Source organism: Mustelus asterias, chromosome 20 (assembly GCF_964213995.1).
Source record: "Mustelus asterias chromosome 20, sMusAst1.hap1.1, whole genome shotgun sequence".
NCBI classification, from domain to species: Eukaryota; Metazoa; Chordata; class Chondrichthyes; order Carcharhiniformes; family Triakidae; genus Mustelus; species Mustelus asterias.
Window position 1 is genome coordinate 5,912,026 of NC_135820.1, and position 18,301 is coordinate 5,930,326.

An 18,301-nucleotide genomic window follows, 5' to 3' on the forward strand; every position below is an offset into this window, starting at 1 on the left:
AGAGATCGCCCAGAAAAGCATCTGGAAGGAGTGGCGGAGACGGTGGTCCAGCCGGAACCGAGAGGTCCCCAGCCGGCCTTCTGTCAACAAGGTAAGCAGACTTGCATGCATGTAAATCCTTGTTGTCAGAAAGGGGTTTTCTCGAGGCCCGGTGCGCCCGGCTCTCTGCTGGTCCTGGATCTCCCCAACCCAAAAAGATATCCTGCACAGGTAAAACCAAATTGTGTAAAAATTTTGAGAGACTGAGTCTGATCCGAAGAGCAGAATTTTTGCATGCAAAAGCGCGCTGCGAATACTGTATTGTCTGTGAATGGGTAAAAAGTGAGACGGGAAAAAGGCCGAAAGCTAAAGTAATGCAATTAGGTTAAGTCAAGCGGTTTGGAGCGGGTTTTTCAGGTCACGACTTGCCCAGAAGAGAGTAAGTGTGGGAAAATCTGCCAGTCCAAACCTACCCAGGACCTCGGGTAAGGGACGTCAACCGAGAGGGAGAGAGATCAGTGAGAGATCACTCTCTGACCTAATACAGTAGCCAAAAGCACAGGAGTGGATTCTAAGCACAGGAAAGGGGAGTAGCAGCTAGAATAGAGGAAGTAAAAGACCAATTTGAACAAACTGGTCTGAGAAAACAGCGTGAAGGACAGAAATAAGAGAGAGAGTCGGAATATAGGTAGGGTAATAACTAACAACTTGAAAAATTACCCTGACAAAACTGCCTGGTGACAAGATTGAAAATAACTAATCTTTGAATAATAACAAAAACGGAAGCAACACTGGATTGGAAAAAGATTACACACATAATTAACTTAGAGGAGATAAAGAATGAGTGGCCGTATGTAAAATGGGAAAGAGTAGTCGATAGGAATTGGATAGACGAAATAAAATTGGAAACCCTAGAGAAATTAATAAAGGGATCTGACCGATACAGGATTCTTATACACATAGACGAGCAAGTGAAAACCTACTACCCTCTGGCCCGGGAAAGGAAGATAGTGCCGGGACAGGGGACTACGGGGAAGTGGATATCAGGACCCCGGTTAGAATTACAAATAGTGGCAAAAGAAATCCAAAGGAAAGGTAAACAGGGGACTGAGCACGGAAAAACAATACAGCAAGTAATAATCACTGTAATACCTAACTCTGACGGACTAAGTGACAAAAATTGCGACAGTGATCCAAAAAGATGAGTAATGGCGCACCAAGTTAAGACACCAGTGGAGATATTAGGGGATAAGTTCCCAGCCCTTAGGGGAGATATAGAACACGTCTCTAAAAAATGGGCCAAAAGAACAAATAAGACCAATACACAGTGGCCGGAGGAAGGCACATGGTCCATAGAGAGGTGTGAGGACCAGAAGGGAATGATAAAGAACTATAAGATTAAGGATAAATCGAGCAAAAGAAGGGAGAAGCGAGAAAAGGAGTTAGAGATATTAGCCCTATTCCAACAAGAAGGGAAAGAGAGAAGAGGGGTATGGAGGGGAGGTAGAATGCAGATGCCAGTACAACTTGAGGAAAAAGCAAAATTGGAAGATCCAAACGTAGCCCCACCCCCATACTTAGAGAAACAGAGCTCCACGGGACTGTACCCAGTTATATCAGGCAAAATGAATTTTGAGGGAGAATATGACATAGAACAGATGACGAAGGTGGAGAAGGGACACGGAGAGGGACATTTTAATAGACCCACTGACCAACTCCATGTTCCGGGCTGCAATCCTAGAGGGCTTGCCAGCCCCAGCTAAGACAAGGCTGGAGGAAGTGGTGGGCTTGGACTCAAAAAATTACCGAGAGTTTGTGGATTATGTTGCCCATGCAGTAGAGAGACATCGCAAAGATGAAAAGAATGCAGACAAACAGCTGAAGGAGGTACAACGTAAACTCCTTCAGGCACAGTTGGAGGAGATCAAAAGCAAGGATAAACTGAAGGCAAAAGAGGATCTCGCACCCAGAAAAATAGCACCAATGATGGTGGAGCAAAAGCCAGAGGAAACACCTGCACTAATCAAAGGGGGGAGCGGAGATGGAGGCCAGCCCGTCATAACCTATAACATTTCTGCCTTCCCACTGTACATGAACCCAGGAGCCTATGGCCTAAATTATCAAAACCCATACGCCCTGCAAAGTCAGACTGACTGGAATAGAAATGGGAAAGGACAGGGAGGTGGTAGGTCACCCTATCAGAATCAGAGAGGACAGGGACAGGTTAATTATCAGACTCCGAGACAGGGACCATTGCCTGGCCCTTCAGGTGTGTGTTGGGGGTGCGGGGAGGCAGGGCACATAAAAAGGAATTGCCCGCGGAATTTCCCCAGACAGGGAGAAAACCAGCAGCAGACAGGCCAACAACTGATCCAAGGATCGCCAAACAGCATCCCGATGTTTCAAGGGCCGGTAAACCATCAGAATTCCCCATAGGGAGGCCCAGAGAACCCCGAAATGGTAGGACAGTACGTACAGATAACAGAAACTGCAGAGCAGGAACCTATAGTTAACGTTAGAGTAGGAGGGATCGAGGTCCCCATGATGATAGACACCGGCGCCACATGTACGTGCATGCAAACGAAATATGCGGATCACTTACCATTGTCAAACCAGTTTGTAAAAACTGTGGGGTTCTCGGGGAAAGTAACATTAGCTCGAATGACGACGCCGGTGCCTGTTACCATTGGAAATAAGACAACCCATGTACCTATTTTAGTATGTGATAAAACTCCTTTAAATCTATTGGGAAGGGATGCAATCCTAGGTTTAGGACTGAAATTAGAATGCACTGAACAAGGAATTGATTTGATGGGAATGTATCCACTTGAAATACCAGGAAAGGAAGGGGTTAATGTATATTGGTTGGGAGATATAGAGGAACAAGTTAAAAAACAGATATGGGAAGTTTGGGGAAAGCTTATAAACACTTGGGTTCCACAAGCCAAATGGCCAAGAACAGAATTACACAGTACAATGATATTTGATGAAGGGCAGGAACCTGAGATACAGGAGAAATGGGAAAGGGAGGCAGGACGAGAACAGGAAATAAAGTCAGGAAGTATTTTAATCGGACTAGAGGGAGTAGCCCTCACCATTGTTAGGAATGAATGGGTTAACAAATGGTTCTCTGTATCTGGGGCGGAGCCACATGTCACATTGAAAGTGAATCCGGGATACAGATCAAAAGACCTAGGACCAATGGTGTTGAGAGCACAAGATTTAGAATTTGTCCAGACAGACAATGTAGATATTTGGACGTCCAGCAATGGACAAATGACGAAAATAATTTTGGATGTTAAAATGCTTGGGAAACCGAAGCAGATAACAATAGGAGTGCAAATCGAGAAACAGGAACTGGAGTGGAGAGAGAGGTTAGAGCAGGATTTGAACTCCCTCCCGCAGGAGTTGTGGTCCAGACAGGACACGGATGTAGGGAGGGTCAAAAACGCTAATCCAGTTGAAGTCAGATTAAAGACAGGATGCCAGGGGCCGTATAGGCCGCAATACCCAATCAAGACAGAAGCAATTGAAGGAATTAGAGGGACGATTAAGGGATTGATAGAAGCAGGGGTATTAAAAGAAACCCGGAGCAGGTGTAACACACCGCTACTACCAGTGAAAAAGGCGGACGGAGAAAAATGGAGATTGGTGCATGATCTAAGGGCAATTAATGAGGTAGTGGAAGATATGCCAGCAGAGGTTCCAAACCCTTATACCTTGATGACAAATATACCACCTGAAAGTAGATGGTTTACTGTAATAGACCTATGTTCGGCATTTTTTAGTGTGCCACTAGCTCAAGAAAGTCAGTATCTCTTTGCATTTACGTACGAGGGGAAACAATACACATACAACAGGATGCCCCAAGGATTTAAACATTCCCCACATGTATTCAATCAGGTGTTGAGAGCAGATTTAGAAGGAATACAGTTGGAAGGAACACTGATACAATATGTGGATGATTTATTATTATGCACAGGAACACAAGAACAGTGCAGGAAGGATAGTTTAAAACTATTGGAAAGACTAGCAGAAGGGGGCCATAAAGTTTCCAGGAAAAAGCTGCAGCTGTGCCAAAAAAAGGTAGAATACTTGGGAAGAGAAATATCAGCAGGACAGAAGGAGATAGCTTCACAGCAAATAGAAGCAGTACTAAAAGTTCCGAAACCACAGACGGTGGGACAAATGATGACATTTTTGGGAATGACAGGATTCAGTTCAGAATGGGTGGAAAGCTATGCCGAAAAAACGCAGGCACTACGAAAGATAATGAAGGAGGCAGGGTGTGACGAATTAAAAGCCAAACTAAAATGGGATAAAGATGCTTCAGGCGCATTTGAAAATGTGAAAAGAGAAATGGCACAGGCACCAGCATTGGCCTTACCGACCTATGACAAGCCCTTTGACTTATTTGTGAGTAACAGAGAAGCTGGATTTGCTACAGCAATATTAATGCAGGAAAATTGCAAGGGTAGACAAAGGCAGGCTGTAGCATATTACAGTACCAAGCTAGACGACGTAGCAATGGGATACCCTCCGTGCTATCAAGGTCTGGCAGCAGCTTGGTGGGCGTACGAAAAGGCAGCCACGGTCACAATGGGATATCCGATAAACATACATGTATACCATAAGGTAGCTGAATTGATTGAGCAAGGAAAATTTGTGCTGACACCTGCTAGGATCCATCATTATCGAATGCTAACCACATTTCCAGATATCACGATTATAAAGTGCAACAGAGTAAATCCAGCTGATTACATGCCATTACCTCATGAAGGAGAAGAACATGAATGCTTAAGAGAAGCAAAAACATTTATGAAACTGAGAAAAGATTTAAGAGCAGAGGGACTAGTGACAGAAGGGAAAAGGATACTGTATGTAGATGGCTCATGTTACAGGGATCACTTAGGAAACCACGCAGGCTATGCCATAGTTGAACAGAAAGGGGAAACACTTGAAGTCATAGAAGCAGAGAAATGTGAACAGCCCTGTTCAGCCCAACTGGCAGAACTTAAAGCATTGACCAGACCATGTGAGCTAGCAAACGGGGAAGCATTGGAAATTTATACTGATTCGGCCTATGCCCACGGGGTCTGCCATCTGTTCGGGGCAATATGGAAGCAAAGGGGATTTATGAAAAGCGGAGGAGGACCAATACAACACGAAGGTCAAATCAGGGCTTTAATAAGGGCCATGATGGGTCCAAGGGAATTAGCCATAATTAAGTGTCAGGCGCATAAAAAGGGAGCAGACAGCATCACACAGGGAAACACCAAAGCCGACAAGGCAGCTAAAGAAGCGTCAGGATGCATTGAGGCTACGATAGCCCCAGTAGAAATAGCAAGGCCGCACCCAGGGCCAGGTACGGGGGATATCGAACCTCATATCACATTAGAAGATGTAGCACAGTTACAGGAGGAAACCTCTGTAGCTGAAAAGGCAATGTGGAAAGATAGAGGAGCACTACAGGGACAACAGGACAGGATATGGAGAAATGGGGAGGGATTGGTCATAGCACCCACATCATTACTAACCGTACTAATTAGCGAAGCGCATGGAGTGGACCACTGTGCAAGAGGAGAAGTGGCTAGAAAGATCAAGGAAGGAAGGATTCTGGTCACCATACCTGCAAAACTCGATTGACTACATACTAAGTCAGTGTGAGGTGTGTGCTCAGAATAACATCAGGAAGGGCATTACTGCCCCAATAGGGCATATACCCATTCCTGAAGGACCATTTAAACATCTATGCATGGACTATGTGGATATGGGAAAGGTGGTGAGGGGGAAAAGATACATGTTAGTGATTATTGATAGATTCAGCAGATGGATAGAAGCAACGCCATCCAAAGATCAAGGATCTGGAACGGTGATTAACTTCCTGTCAAAAGAAATTATCCCAAGATTTGGCATACCCACGCAATTAAGTTCAGACAATGGATCTGCTTTTATAGGAAGGGCACTGAGAGAGACACTCTCGGCACTCCGAATAAAGCAGAAGTTTGGATGTGTATATCATCCTCAATCCCAAGGAATGGTAGAGAGAGCAAACGGGACCCTTAAGGCTAAAATAAGCAAAATTTGCAGTGAAACAGGGAAAAACTGGATAGATGCTCTGCCATTGGCTCTAATGCAATACAGGAGTCAGGAAAACAGAATCACACATTTGAGCCCACATGAAATGATGACAGGAAGAGTAATGCCGGTACCCAAGATCAGGGGATCAGGAGGTCCTACGCTAGAATGTTTAGATCAAAGCACAAAAGAATATATACAACAATTAACTGTTATACATAGAACTATATTTGAACAGGAAAAAGCCAAGGAGGAGGAGAATCCGGTAACAGAACATCAGATCAAGCCTGGAGATCGAGTATACATCAGAAAGTTCCGGAGACGTTGGAACGAACCGAGACGAGAAGGACCGTTTGAAGTCACCAAAGTGTCTCCCACGGCTTTGCAAGTAGAAGGCAGTACACTGTGGTATCACTTAAACCATTGTACCAGAACGGTACCAGGGGTGGGGGAGAGAAGGGAAATTGAAGAAGTACACAGAGTGGATAGAAGTGATAGCGAGGAAGAAATAGAAATACACGGGGAGAATCGTGGGGAGGAGGAACAGAGCCAAGGAAGAACAAAAAGAATAGAGGATGATGAAAGTAGTTCTGTACATGAGCTGGCTGATGATACAAATGCCCAGCCTGAGCCTATTAGTCAAGGTGCCGAGGGAGGTGAGGACAGGGAAGGGGCCCCATTCCCCACCTGGGACTTGGAAACTATTTCCCTTAGGGACTTCCGTGACCCATAGAAAAGGAGAATGGGATACAGAAGACATAAGGGTGCAGAATCAGGAAGATAGAGTATTAAGACGAACAAAACGTGAACGATTAGTGAGCACAAATACTATTTGGGAAAAAGCGCAGAAAAACAAATGGTGGAAATGGGCTGAGTAGACAGGTCAGAAAAACAGTGATGGGAAAGAGTGTGTAGTATGTGCATCAGAGAAACCTAACACCCAAGTAACTGATATACCATGGGGATCAGGAGACTGTAGAACCAGGAAACAAAGCTGGAGAAAGGAAAATTGCCGTCCATATACCACACATATACGGTATCATATGATAGGGAATCGGAACTACTCGTATGAGAAGACAGACTGTTCCGGATCCGCATGTGATAACCTTTGTAAAGGTGAGTCGCCGTTGTGTCAATACCACTGCATCCTGTTTGCTGGGGTAAAAAAGGGCATCTACAGCTTGACCCACAGATGTCCAAAGTGGCCAAAAACGGCAGTGGACGCGGTCCCAAAGGAATGGAGTGTAGAGCCCAACTTACAAATCCAAGATTGCTATTGGAGGGAAAGTAGCACAGGAAGTAGTGTGGGAAATTACACAGGAGAGTGTGAAAGGATTTGGAATATAACCGATGTTCTTAGTCTGATCATCTCAGAAGGGGGATGGACACCCCCTCCTTATGTGTTAGACTATCAAGAAAATCAACTGGCCGATCTCTGGTGGCTTTGTGGCCCGGAGAAAGGGCTATTGGCAAAATTACCACAGAATTGGAAAGGACTATGTGCTCGAGTTATGCTTGCCCAGAGCATTGTGATACTACAGGTGGAAAGAGAAATTAAATCACAAAAAGTTAAGAGGGCATATACCCCTGACCCTACGGTAAAATTGGACGCAATCGGACAGCCCCGCGGCATCCCGAATGAGTTCAAAGCTAGGAACGAAATAGCTGCAGGGTTTGAATCCCTCTTTGTTTGGATCACACCCAGCAAGAATACTGAGTGGATCAATTACATCTATTATAATCAGCAGAGGTTTATTAATTATACGAATGATGCCCTGGAGGCCTTAGGAGAGCAGTTGGATGCGACCAGCAAAATGGCGTGGCAAAATCGACAGGCGTTAGATTGGCTCCTGGCAGAGAAAGGAGGGGTGTGTGTTATGTTTGGGGATCAGTGCTGCACATTTATCCCTAATAACACTAATCCAGAGGGGTCATTTACACAAGCCATGAATAAGTTAAAAAATCTTAAGAAAGAAGTGAAAGAAAATGCTGGGTTTGGGAATGAGGTATGGAGTTGGCTGGACAGAATATTAGGAAGATGGGGGGCGTGGTTTGCCAAAGCTGGAGCTGTAGCAATCGCAACAATAATCATTCTGGGATTGATATTTTGTTGTTTTTTACCCGCCCTGAGATCCTTCCTTACCAGAATGGCAGCGCGGCAGATGGTGACGCGGATGATAAGCAGCTCACGCTCGAGAGAAAAAACAGAGGAATGGGAAAATCTTGAGCCGCCCCCGCTGAGTGGATTCACAATGACCTTGGTCGAAGTTGAAACTCGTCACTCTGTAAAATAACTACAATAGTGGAAGATCACCTTGTGGAAACAACAGCACCTTGCTGAAGTCCGCACGAAACCAGGAGAACTTAGTCTGTACACAGGAATCAGTCTTTTTCCCTTCCCTAGACAAGAGTGGGAAGGTTTTTGGCTGATGACTGTCAGGGGCAGGCAATCTGGAGGAGCAACCCAAAAATCAGAACCGGGATAGACAAATTATGATAAAGTTAGAATAGGGACACTGATCCCTGACCAAAATATTCGGCTCCTCCACATCGCCTGCAAAGAGTGATTAAAATAAAATACAAATGGGATTGAGCGAGGGGATTATTTGAGCTTGGTAATTGGGATGAGGCTAGGGAATAGCCTCAAAGGGGGGACTTGTAAGGGAAATTGTACTGGATATTGTATGAGTTTAGTATGAAATTCAGATTCACTTGTAAGGGAAATTGTACTGGATATTGTATGAGTTTAGTATGGAATTCAGATTCATAGGTTTTAGTGAAATAATAAAGCAGATTTAGATAAGTAGTGAAATGGGTATATAACCTAAAGTAACTTCGTGTGACCCAATATAATCAAGTGTAGTCGATATGATCAAAGTGGAGAAACTAGAGAAGTAATATAGCAATCACTAATTAAGGAAAGCAGACAATAGTCACTTAAGAAAACAAGGAAGACTGCTCGGTGGTTCAACTTAATAGTGGACCATAAACCAGCAGAGAGAATGTCTTTTCTGCTAAACACATTAGTGGACCATAAATCAGCAGGGGGATGTCTTTTCTTCTAAACACATTCGCCTTAGCTTACAAAACCACGATTATTGTACAAACAGAAAAGTTCAGATAAGAGCAAGAGTTATAACCACCATGGTTTAAGAAACGAAGAGATATAACAGGGAACGACCAAATGTAAAGAAAACAGATAAAGGGTCAACTAAAAATAATGGTGGCCAAAGAAAGATAGGGCTGTAGGGTAAGATAACAACCAAGGACAGGCTGTAAAAGGGAGAGGAGGATCTTGAAATATGAGGCTGAAATGTACATAAAAGACTGTAAGCCCAAGGGCTCTTTGGAGTGTTCCGGACGTTCCCGACTTTATCTCTTGTGCTGAGAAATAAAGTCTATTGCTTGGAAGATCGCTGCTCAGACTCTCTGTTTTAATTGATGTGAATAAATTGTCGTCCTGGGGAACCACGACAAACCTTATGTCTGAGGAGGTGATGCTGGCACTCCAAGGCAACCAGACCAACACTGAGGGTGGTGTCCGTAGTGGAGATCTTTGTGCAAAGCATTCATTCCATGGTGGGGGATGTCCACTCCAGGTTCAGACCATGAACGTCATGGTTCAGGGCATCAACTCCATGGTTTAGGGCATCAACTGCATGTGCAAGCAGTGATCCACAAGTGTCAGTGCTAAAGAATGGCAAGGTTTCTAAACCTCACTCTAGCTGCCCCTCAATCCCATGATGGAATCTAGGGACAAAAGCAGAAAAATGCTGGAAAATCTCAGCAGGTCTGACAGCATCTGTGGAGAGAGTAGAGCCAATGTTTCAAGTCTAGATGACCCTTCGTCAGAGGGATCCAGGGCCCTTGCGCACCCATGGGGAGGAGGCTAGCTGGTGCATAGCCTAGGCCTTCCACCCAGGAGACCTTGGGGGTGTCCAGCATATCTGACTCCCCTCTTCCTGTGACCCACACAGCTCCGACCTCACATACCAAGAAGTGTGGCACCACCACACCTATGCTCCCTGAAAGCAGGCCGGGCTCCTTAAGGTTTCAGCCCTGCAGAGGACACCCACCAGGCAACAGGGCATGGCAGACAACAGGCTGTGGACCCTGGGGAAGCACCAATATGTTGCGGTAGGGTTAGGAAGGTAAATAAATTATAGTATCACAGCGTGGGTATGGGTTACGTTAGGCACTTTTACATTTTGAACACTTACATTAATATGTGACCATCTGTGTTATGCATTAAAAATCACTTGTTGCATTTTATGCACCCCCATTCTCATTTGATTGCTGTATGCCCTGCCATTTGTCACATAAAGACAGGTTGCCTACTAACGGCACCGCCTCCATCTCCTCTCTGAATCTGACAGTTATTGTTTGCTCTACCCTCAGTGAAGGGGGGCAATGATACTAATGAGGAACTCCACCCCTGGCCCCTCACCCCAACCCCTTGGTCAAGGCCACCACGCAGCCCAATCATCTGGGGAAGTCTGATCTCACCCAAGTGTCCCAGTGGCTATACCCTTGTTCGGGCCATTCCTCTGGCACCAGTGACTCTGATCCGCACTGGCACTCCCTAACTAAGGAGGTGCTTGCATTAGCAGAGATGGAGCTATTCCCATATCATTGCCCTGAGATTAGCCAGGTCCGTGGGAGTTCATAAGCTGCCTTAGCCAGGCAGTAGTCAGACATTTGCAGTAGATCCTTGAGGAGCATTGCTTTGACCTCACTGTAAGTCATCACACCCTCCTGCATATATGGACCATGGGCAACCGCACCCTTCCCATGACAGGAGCAATATCAGGGCTGGTCATGCTGCCACCACATGGTGAGGAAGGGCCACTCTGCATAATGTGATCTCAGTGCCCAGCCTAGTCCTGATCATCACTGAAGTGAGAAGCTATCATGAAGTCCTGGGCTTGTGCGAAGCCAGCTATGCGGGGAACCCTAGCTCTAGTGTCTTGAGCAGCTTGGTGCCAGTCAAAATTAATGTGGTTACACACTCTCATGAAGAGTGCATTGGTGACCTCCGTATAGAGGCCTGGGAGATGCCACAAAGGTTATCAGTGGAGCCTTGAGATGAGCCACTTGCATAGAGATATAGGGCAACAGGCAGTGGGTGGCCTCTGAGACCATGTTGCGCCAACTTATACAGAACCTGGCAAAGGTGAGTGACAGTGTCGCTGGCCATACAGAGTCTCCTCCTCCACTCCAGGTACATCATCCACCATCAGTCGACTCTGGCCCAGTGGTGTCATCTCTGAGTGACAAATCTCTGTGGTGCAACTTTTGGCAGTCGAGCAGGACCTGCCACTCCTTCCTCCTCAGACTATTGGAGATACTGGATGTTTTGTTTCAAAGGGAGAAGTATTCTCTACTCATCTACCAAAATAAGTAAACAAATTAAAATTGTGAGAGATACAGGAGCAGATCAATCATTGATGGTGGCTGATGATACAATTTGTATTCCAGAAAGTTTTATGAAGGCAAAAGTATTAGTAAGAGTTATCAATGGAAGCGATGAACCAGTTTCTTTGTGCAAAGTTTGTTTAAGAAGAATTTTGTAAATTGAATTATTCCTAAATTACCTATTGGATGAATAGATTTCATTCTAGGGAATGATTTGGCTTGTGGAGACAGTGATGTGATGACAACTGTGTTGCAACAGGCAGTTAAACATGGTTTAAATTGTAACACATGAATTGGCAACCAGAAGTACACAGGTGCAAGTCCACAGATCCTTGAAGGTGATGTCACAGGTGGAGAAGGTAGTGAATAAGGCATATGGCATGCTTGCCTTTATAGGACGGGGCATAGAGTATAAAAGTTGGGGTCTGATGTTGCAGTTGTATAGAACATTGGTTTGGCTGCATTTGGAATACTGCGCCCAGTTCTTGTTGCCACACTACCAGAAGGACGTGGAGGCTTTAGAGAGAGTGCAGAGGAGGTTTACCAGGATGTTGCCTGGTATGGAAGGGCTTAGTTATGAGGAGAGATTGGGTAAACTGGGGTTGTTCTCACTGGAAAGGCGGAGGATGAGGGGTGACCTAATAGAGGTGTATAAAATTATGAAAGGCATAGATAGGGTGAACGGTGGGAAGCTTTTTCCCAGGTCGGTTCACGAGGGGTCATAGGTTCAAGGTGAGGGGGGTGGGAGGTTTAACACGGATATCAGAAGGATGTATTTTACACAGAGGGTGATGGGGGCCTGGAATGCGCTGCCGGGCAAGGTGGTGGAGGCGGACACACTGGGAACGTTTAAGACTTATCGAGATAGTCACATGAAAGGAGTGGGAATGGAGGGATACAAAAGAATGGTCTCGTTTGGACCAGGGAGCAGCGTGGTCTTGGAGGGCCGAAGGGCCTGTTCCTGTGCTGTATTGTTCGTTATTCTTTGTACTGAAATTGCAAAGTGATCTTTGAGTCAATGACCTGGGACACTGATTTGTCAGCAATATTACACCAGGTGTAACATTTGGAAAAAAGGACAGCTTGCCAAAGTCTTTTGAGAACTAAACTGAGATAACATAGAAATTGTGCAAAAGTTTGAAGGGTTAGAATGAACTATAAAACATCAGAGAGAGGAAATGATTAACATAGCTCAAACAGAATTGAAAAAAACTTATTGGAAAAGGGACACAAAAACAGAAAATGCTGGAAAATCTCAGCAGGCCTGACAGCATCTGTGGGGAGAGAATAGAGTAAGAAGTTTAACAACACCAGGTTAAAGTCCAACAGGTTTATTTGGTAGCAAAAGCCACAAGCTTGCGGAGCGCTGCTCCTTCGTTGGTTCGCAGGCAGGAAACAGAGGCCGCGATTCTCCCAAAAAATTTCAAAGTGTCGAATTTGTGGGAAAACTGGTGTAAATCACGCTGGGTTTTTTTCAGTGCGACTTCAGACAAGAATCTCCCACACTCTGTGTAATGCAGAGGTCATAATGGGGAATATCATTAAAAGCTCGGGGAGCAGGACCTATTCAGCGGGAGGCTGATAGTTCCGAGCCTCTCCGCATGCGCAGTGGTCTCTATCTGTCAGCCTGCAGTTTGCTAGCCAGCTCAACCACTGGCCAGCCCGGGACACTCGCAGTGCTGGCCCCCCACGACCCAATCGCTGTCCCCATGACCATTCCTGGGCCAGCCCAGAGCCCTCTCCTGTCCCGGAGCACCCCGATCTCCAGCCCACCCCACCAGCAGTGAAGATTCCCCCTCCTACCACCTGCAGGCTGACCCCCCACCATGGCAGACCCCCCCAGCAGACCCCACCCCCACCCGACTGACTCCCCCCCCACCCCTCCAGGCTGCCCCATTCTCTGGCCTCCCTCCAACCCTGACCGATCCCTATGCAGAGTGGCAGCGGGAACCTCCACGCCCATGGATCACCCCGTAGGCCCTGCCCCCAGCTGGCCCCACCCTAGGCCCCACCCCAGCTGGCCCTGCCCCATGCCTGATGGGCAGTGCCAAGGTGCCCCCTGGGCATGGGCACTTTGCCCCTTGGGCAATGCTGGGGGCATAGGTTGGCACTGCCAGGGTGCCCATGCCTATGGGCCACCAACCCCCCCCCCCATCGCTTGACCCCCTGGGGGGGCCCTAATTGCCCCCTCCTCACTCCAGTTACAGATTGTGTATCAGTTACCGATTATTCACCTCAGCGGAATGCTGAGGTGAATAATGATCGTTGTGGTGTTTGAAGTATGCGGCCACTCCGGAGAGGAGGGATTCATTCCTCCGGTGGGGAGGAGGGATCGGCCGCAGAGTGGCAGCGGAACCCCCTGCCCCCTCCCTCCCCACCGATCGGCCGCAGAGTGGCAGCGGAAGCCCCTGCCCCCCCCCCCTCCCAGAGGATGATACTTCACACCCCCTCTCCTCCCCCCCCCCCCCAGGAGATGATTGGTCACATCCTCTCCCCTCCCACCCCCCCTCCCCCAGAGGATGATAGGTCACACCGCCCCCCCCCCCCCCCCCCCGCCCCCGCCCCCAGAGGAGGAGCTGGGTCAGAGAGCCGTTGCAGTCTGTGACCCCGCTCTTCGGAGGCAGCAGCGGTGATTTCGGATTTTTATTCAGCAGGTCGATTAGAGCGCGGATCCGCATCGGACCAGAAGACGGTAAAGTGGGATTTGGCGGTGGAATTGAGCGCGCGGTTCATTAAGTCGATTTAAATGCATGCAAATGCATTTAAATTGTCGGGCCACGCGATTCGGGCGCAGACCGGACCCGCACCCGAATCGGGTGACGGTAAAGCCGCGATCTGCTCGGAATCGGGTGCAGATCGCAGTATAGGCCCGACGCACAACTTTACCGCGACTTCGCGCCCGAAAACGGTGTTTGAAGTGGAAAACGGGCACAAAGTTTTGGTAAAATCGGGCCCTGTGTGTCAGTTACAGGTTGTGTATCAGATTGTGTATCCACTAGTTCCCCAAAAGTGGGGAGTCTGAACTTCATTGCAGTGAAAAATACTCCTGGCGGGGTAGGAGATGCTAGCCGGCCCAGAGATTCAGTCCTGGGCCCGCTAAGTAAATTTAAATTGTATTTAAAACACTATTTAAATATTAGCCGCGCCTCCCAGCCAATTTTCAGCGCCGCGCCAACGCCGCCAGAAATCCGGGCCTGGGAGGCACAATTGCAGCACAAACACTTGCGGGAATCCCACAAATCGGTCAACATGTGATTCTTCCGACTCGTGGGGTCCCATAGTGCTTGGGTCCCAGCTATTCACAATATACAAGAAAGATTTGGATGAGGGAATCAGATGTAATGGGTAATGTAGTGGGCGATACGGTAGCACAGTGGTTAGCACTGCTGCTTCACAGCTCCAGGGACCTGGGTTCGATTCCCGGCTTGGGTCATTGTCTGTGTGGAGTTTGCACATTCTCCTCGTGTATGCGTGGGTTTCCTCCGGGTGCTCCGGTTTCCTCCCACAGTCCAAAGACGTGCGGGTTAGGTTGATTGGCCGTGCTAAAATTGCCCCTTAGTGTCTTGAGATGGGTAGGTTAGAGGGATTAGCGGGTAAATATGTAGGGATATGGGGGTAGGGCCTGGGTGGGATTGTGGTCGGTGTCGACTCGATGGGCCGAATAGCCTCCTTCTACACTGTAGGGTTTCTATGATTTCTATGGTAATATGTACAACTTTGCTGATGCCATGAAACTTGGAGGGAAGGTGAATGGTGAGGTGGATGTGAAGAAATTTAGACAAGTTGAGTGAGTGGGCAAATGTGTGGCAGAAAAGAAAAAGCGAATTTAGCCACTTTGGATGGAGAAACAGAATGACAGAGTATTATTTAAATGCTGATAGATTGAGAAATGTTGATATACAAAGGACCTGGATGTCTTAGTACACCAGTAACTGAAATGAAGCATGCAGGTACAGCAAGCAAGGCAAATGGTATGTTGCCCTTCATTGCGAGAAGACTTAAGTACAGGAGCAAGGTTGTTTTACCACAGCTGTACAGGTCCTTGGTGAGACCGCACCTGGGGTATTGTGTGCACTTTTGTTATCCTCAGCCTAAGAAAGGATATACTTGCCATAGAAGGAGTACAACAAAGGGTCACCAGACTGATCCCTCGGATGGCAGAGTGTTGTATGATGAAAGATTGGATCAACTGGAATTTAGAAGAATGAGAGAGGATCTAATTGAAATATATAAAATTCTGACAGAGTTGGACAGACTGAAATTGGGGTGTTGTTTCTTCTGGCTGTCGGGGGCGGGGGGGGGGGGGTGATCGCGAACAATGGGTCACAGTCTCAGGATAAAGGAAAGCCATTTAAGACTGGGATGAGGAGAAATATCTTCACTCAGAGGGTGGTGAACCTGTGGAATTCTCCGCCACATAAGAAAATAGATAGATTTCCAGACTCTAAAGGTGTCAAGGGGTTTGGGACGAGCGCTGGAATATGGCTTTGGGATAGGATCAGCCATGATCATGTTCAATGGTGGAGCAGCCTTGAAGAGCCAAATGGCCTCAACCTGCTCCAAATTTTTATGTTTTTATGTTTCTACTTGACTTGGAGCTATGCCACTCATCAATCTGAAAAATTGCTTTCCTCTCTTCACCGATAGTAATTAATATTTCCTAATTTTGGTAGAAAGCATGGCTGGCATTTTCCAACCTTGCCCGCAGCTGGGATTATGCGGTCCTGCTGCTGTAAATGGGGATTTGACTGAGTGCCAAATTCTTCATTCTCATGGGCAGTGGTAGCGGGGCATGCAAGACCGGAGAGTTCTGGCCCATGTGTTTCTGGCAGCTTTTTCTGTTTAAAGGTTCAGTCACTATGCAACAAATTTGCAGTAATGGACGGCAGGTTGTTCGATAGTTGCTTTTGGCCCCTGACCAAGAAACTGTGTCACACTAAATGAAGGAGAGGGCCCAGGATTTATTGATGTTGCCCGGCACTCACTATGCTGAGAGGCAGAAGCTAGCAAGGAGATGTGTTTCAGTAAGTTGTGAGAAGCCTCCAGAATGACCCTGGGGAGGGAGTGAAAACATGTAGCAAGGATTGTGAATACCCAGAATACCTCATCTGGCAGCAGTGCCAGTAAAGATTGAATGATCTCACTTGAATGGTCAAGATCGGTAAATGCATCAGCACACTGGACCTCACAACCACACAAGTGACACCACTCCTATTGTGCCAGGCACCACATCCTGACATTCAGGACTCACTCACTCCCTCACATCTACATCTTAGCCAGACACACTTTGCAAGCATATCAGCCACATATACATCTGTCGCTGCCATCATATACTTCTCGCTAATATGCAATGGCAGGCATCACACAATAAATGATATTCAGTCCTCTCTCCTGAAGAAGAACATGTGGACAAGTCAAAGAACCAGCACCTGAGGAGCAGATTAAGCTTTGGATCATAGGCAGTATTGCTACAGAGATAATGGCATCCAATGCAGCATAAGCCATGCTAGATGATGGTAAGTTGTTGCCTGGTGCACTTTGTGCACCACCTTCTGACTCTCATCCTGAAAGGTGACATGAAATGAAAACTGCAAACAGAGTAACTGTGGATCAGCCCGGCCTCTTTCTCTTATCTCCACACTGCTAACTACTCCCACCCCTCAATTATTTTATGCTTTTAGATATCTGAGAAGTGGTAGCTGTTCAGCCCCTTCAGAAAGAATGAGAAGTGAGAGGAGGAACTTACCCTTGAAGAAGTACAGTCACTTGACTGAATATTTGCAGCCACCAGCTCAGATATTTGCACAGTGTGTACCTTCATGGTTAGTTTAGAATCAGGATCTGCACGAGACATAAGTGGGCTGTAGCCAGGACAAGGAAATAGGTCAACTCCTGTGCCTCCTCATATTTCCCATGCCTCTTCCTTGCTCCCTCATACCTGCATGCCCCCAAAAACTCTCCATAGCCACTCACCCAATATCCACTGTATGCACATCTTATGAGATGTAATAATGTCCACTACAACTCACACCAATTTTTGCAGATGCACCATAGAAAATATTCTTTCTGGATGTAGCACAGCTTGTTATGGCTGTTGCTCTGACCAAGACTGCAATAAACTACAGAGAGTTGTGAATGTAGCCTAGTCCATCACACAAACCAGCCTCACATCCTTTGACACCTTTTACACCTCCCGCTGCCTCGGAAAAGCAGCCAGCATAATCAAGGACCCCACGCAGCCTGGACATAGTCTCTTCCACCGGGAAAAAGATACAAGAGTCTGAAAACCTGTACCAAGGACAGCTTCTTGCAGTACATGCAATTTTGGCTGAACTCCAAATTCTCTGTGCTCACTTGCAATGGAGCGGGTATGGATGAGATCAGAGAATCCCGCCTGTGGTTTTGGAAATTCAGCCAATGATTCAAATTGAACTCAGCTGTAACGGTCATCCAATTGGCATTGAATACAATGGCCCCATTTGAAATTAAAAGAACAGGTAGCCAGATTTTTCAAATGTTCAGATATTTACAACAGGGTCCCTCATACATATTCTACAATGGGTTTGAATGCATAAGAACATTTTTGACATGGAAAAAGTGCCCTAATGCATCTCAATACACAATGCTCTCAATGTATTAATCAACTTATCTTTTAAAGACAGAGCCTTATGATAATTATTGCATTAGAAACACAATGAAAGCCATTAAAAAGCCTGAAATACATACTTAAATATTTAACAGAATGTATTATCATACGCCATATAAACTGCCTTTAAATCTACCTGCAAAAAGATTGCCAACTCCGACCAGAGTTTTCCCCATGGTTCGC

At 46.5% G+C, this 18,301-nt stretch overlaps 1 protein-coding gene across 1 annotated transcript in view; it reads right to left on the reverse strand.

Moving 5' to 3' along the window:
• LOC144508389 (cell adhesion molecule CEACAM5-like) overlaps nt 1-18,301 on the reverse strand; it is a 63,991-nt gene that overhangs the window by 35,624 nt on the left and 10,066 nt on the right. Inside the window, exon 5 of the mRNA XM_078236261.1 lies at nt 17,121-17,122. Coding sequence (XP_078092387.1) covers nt 17,121-17,122 — 2 coding nt within the window. The remainder of the gene's footprint in view (nt 1-17,120; nt 17,123-18,301) is intronic.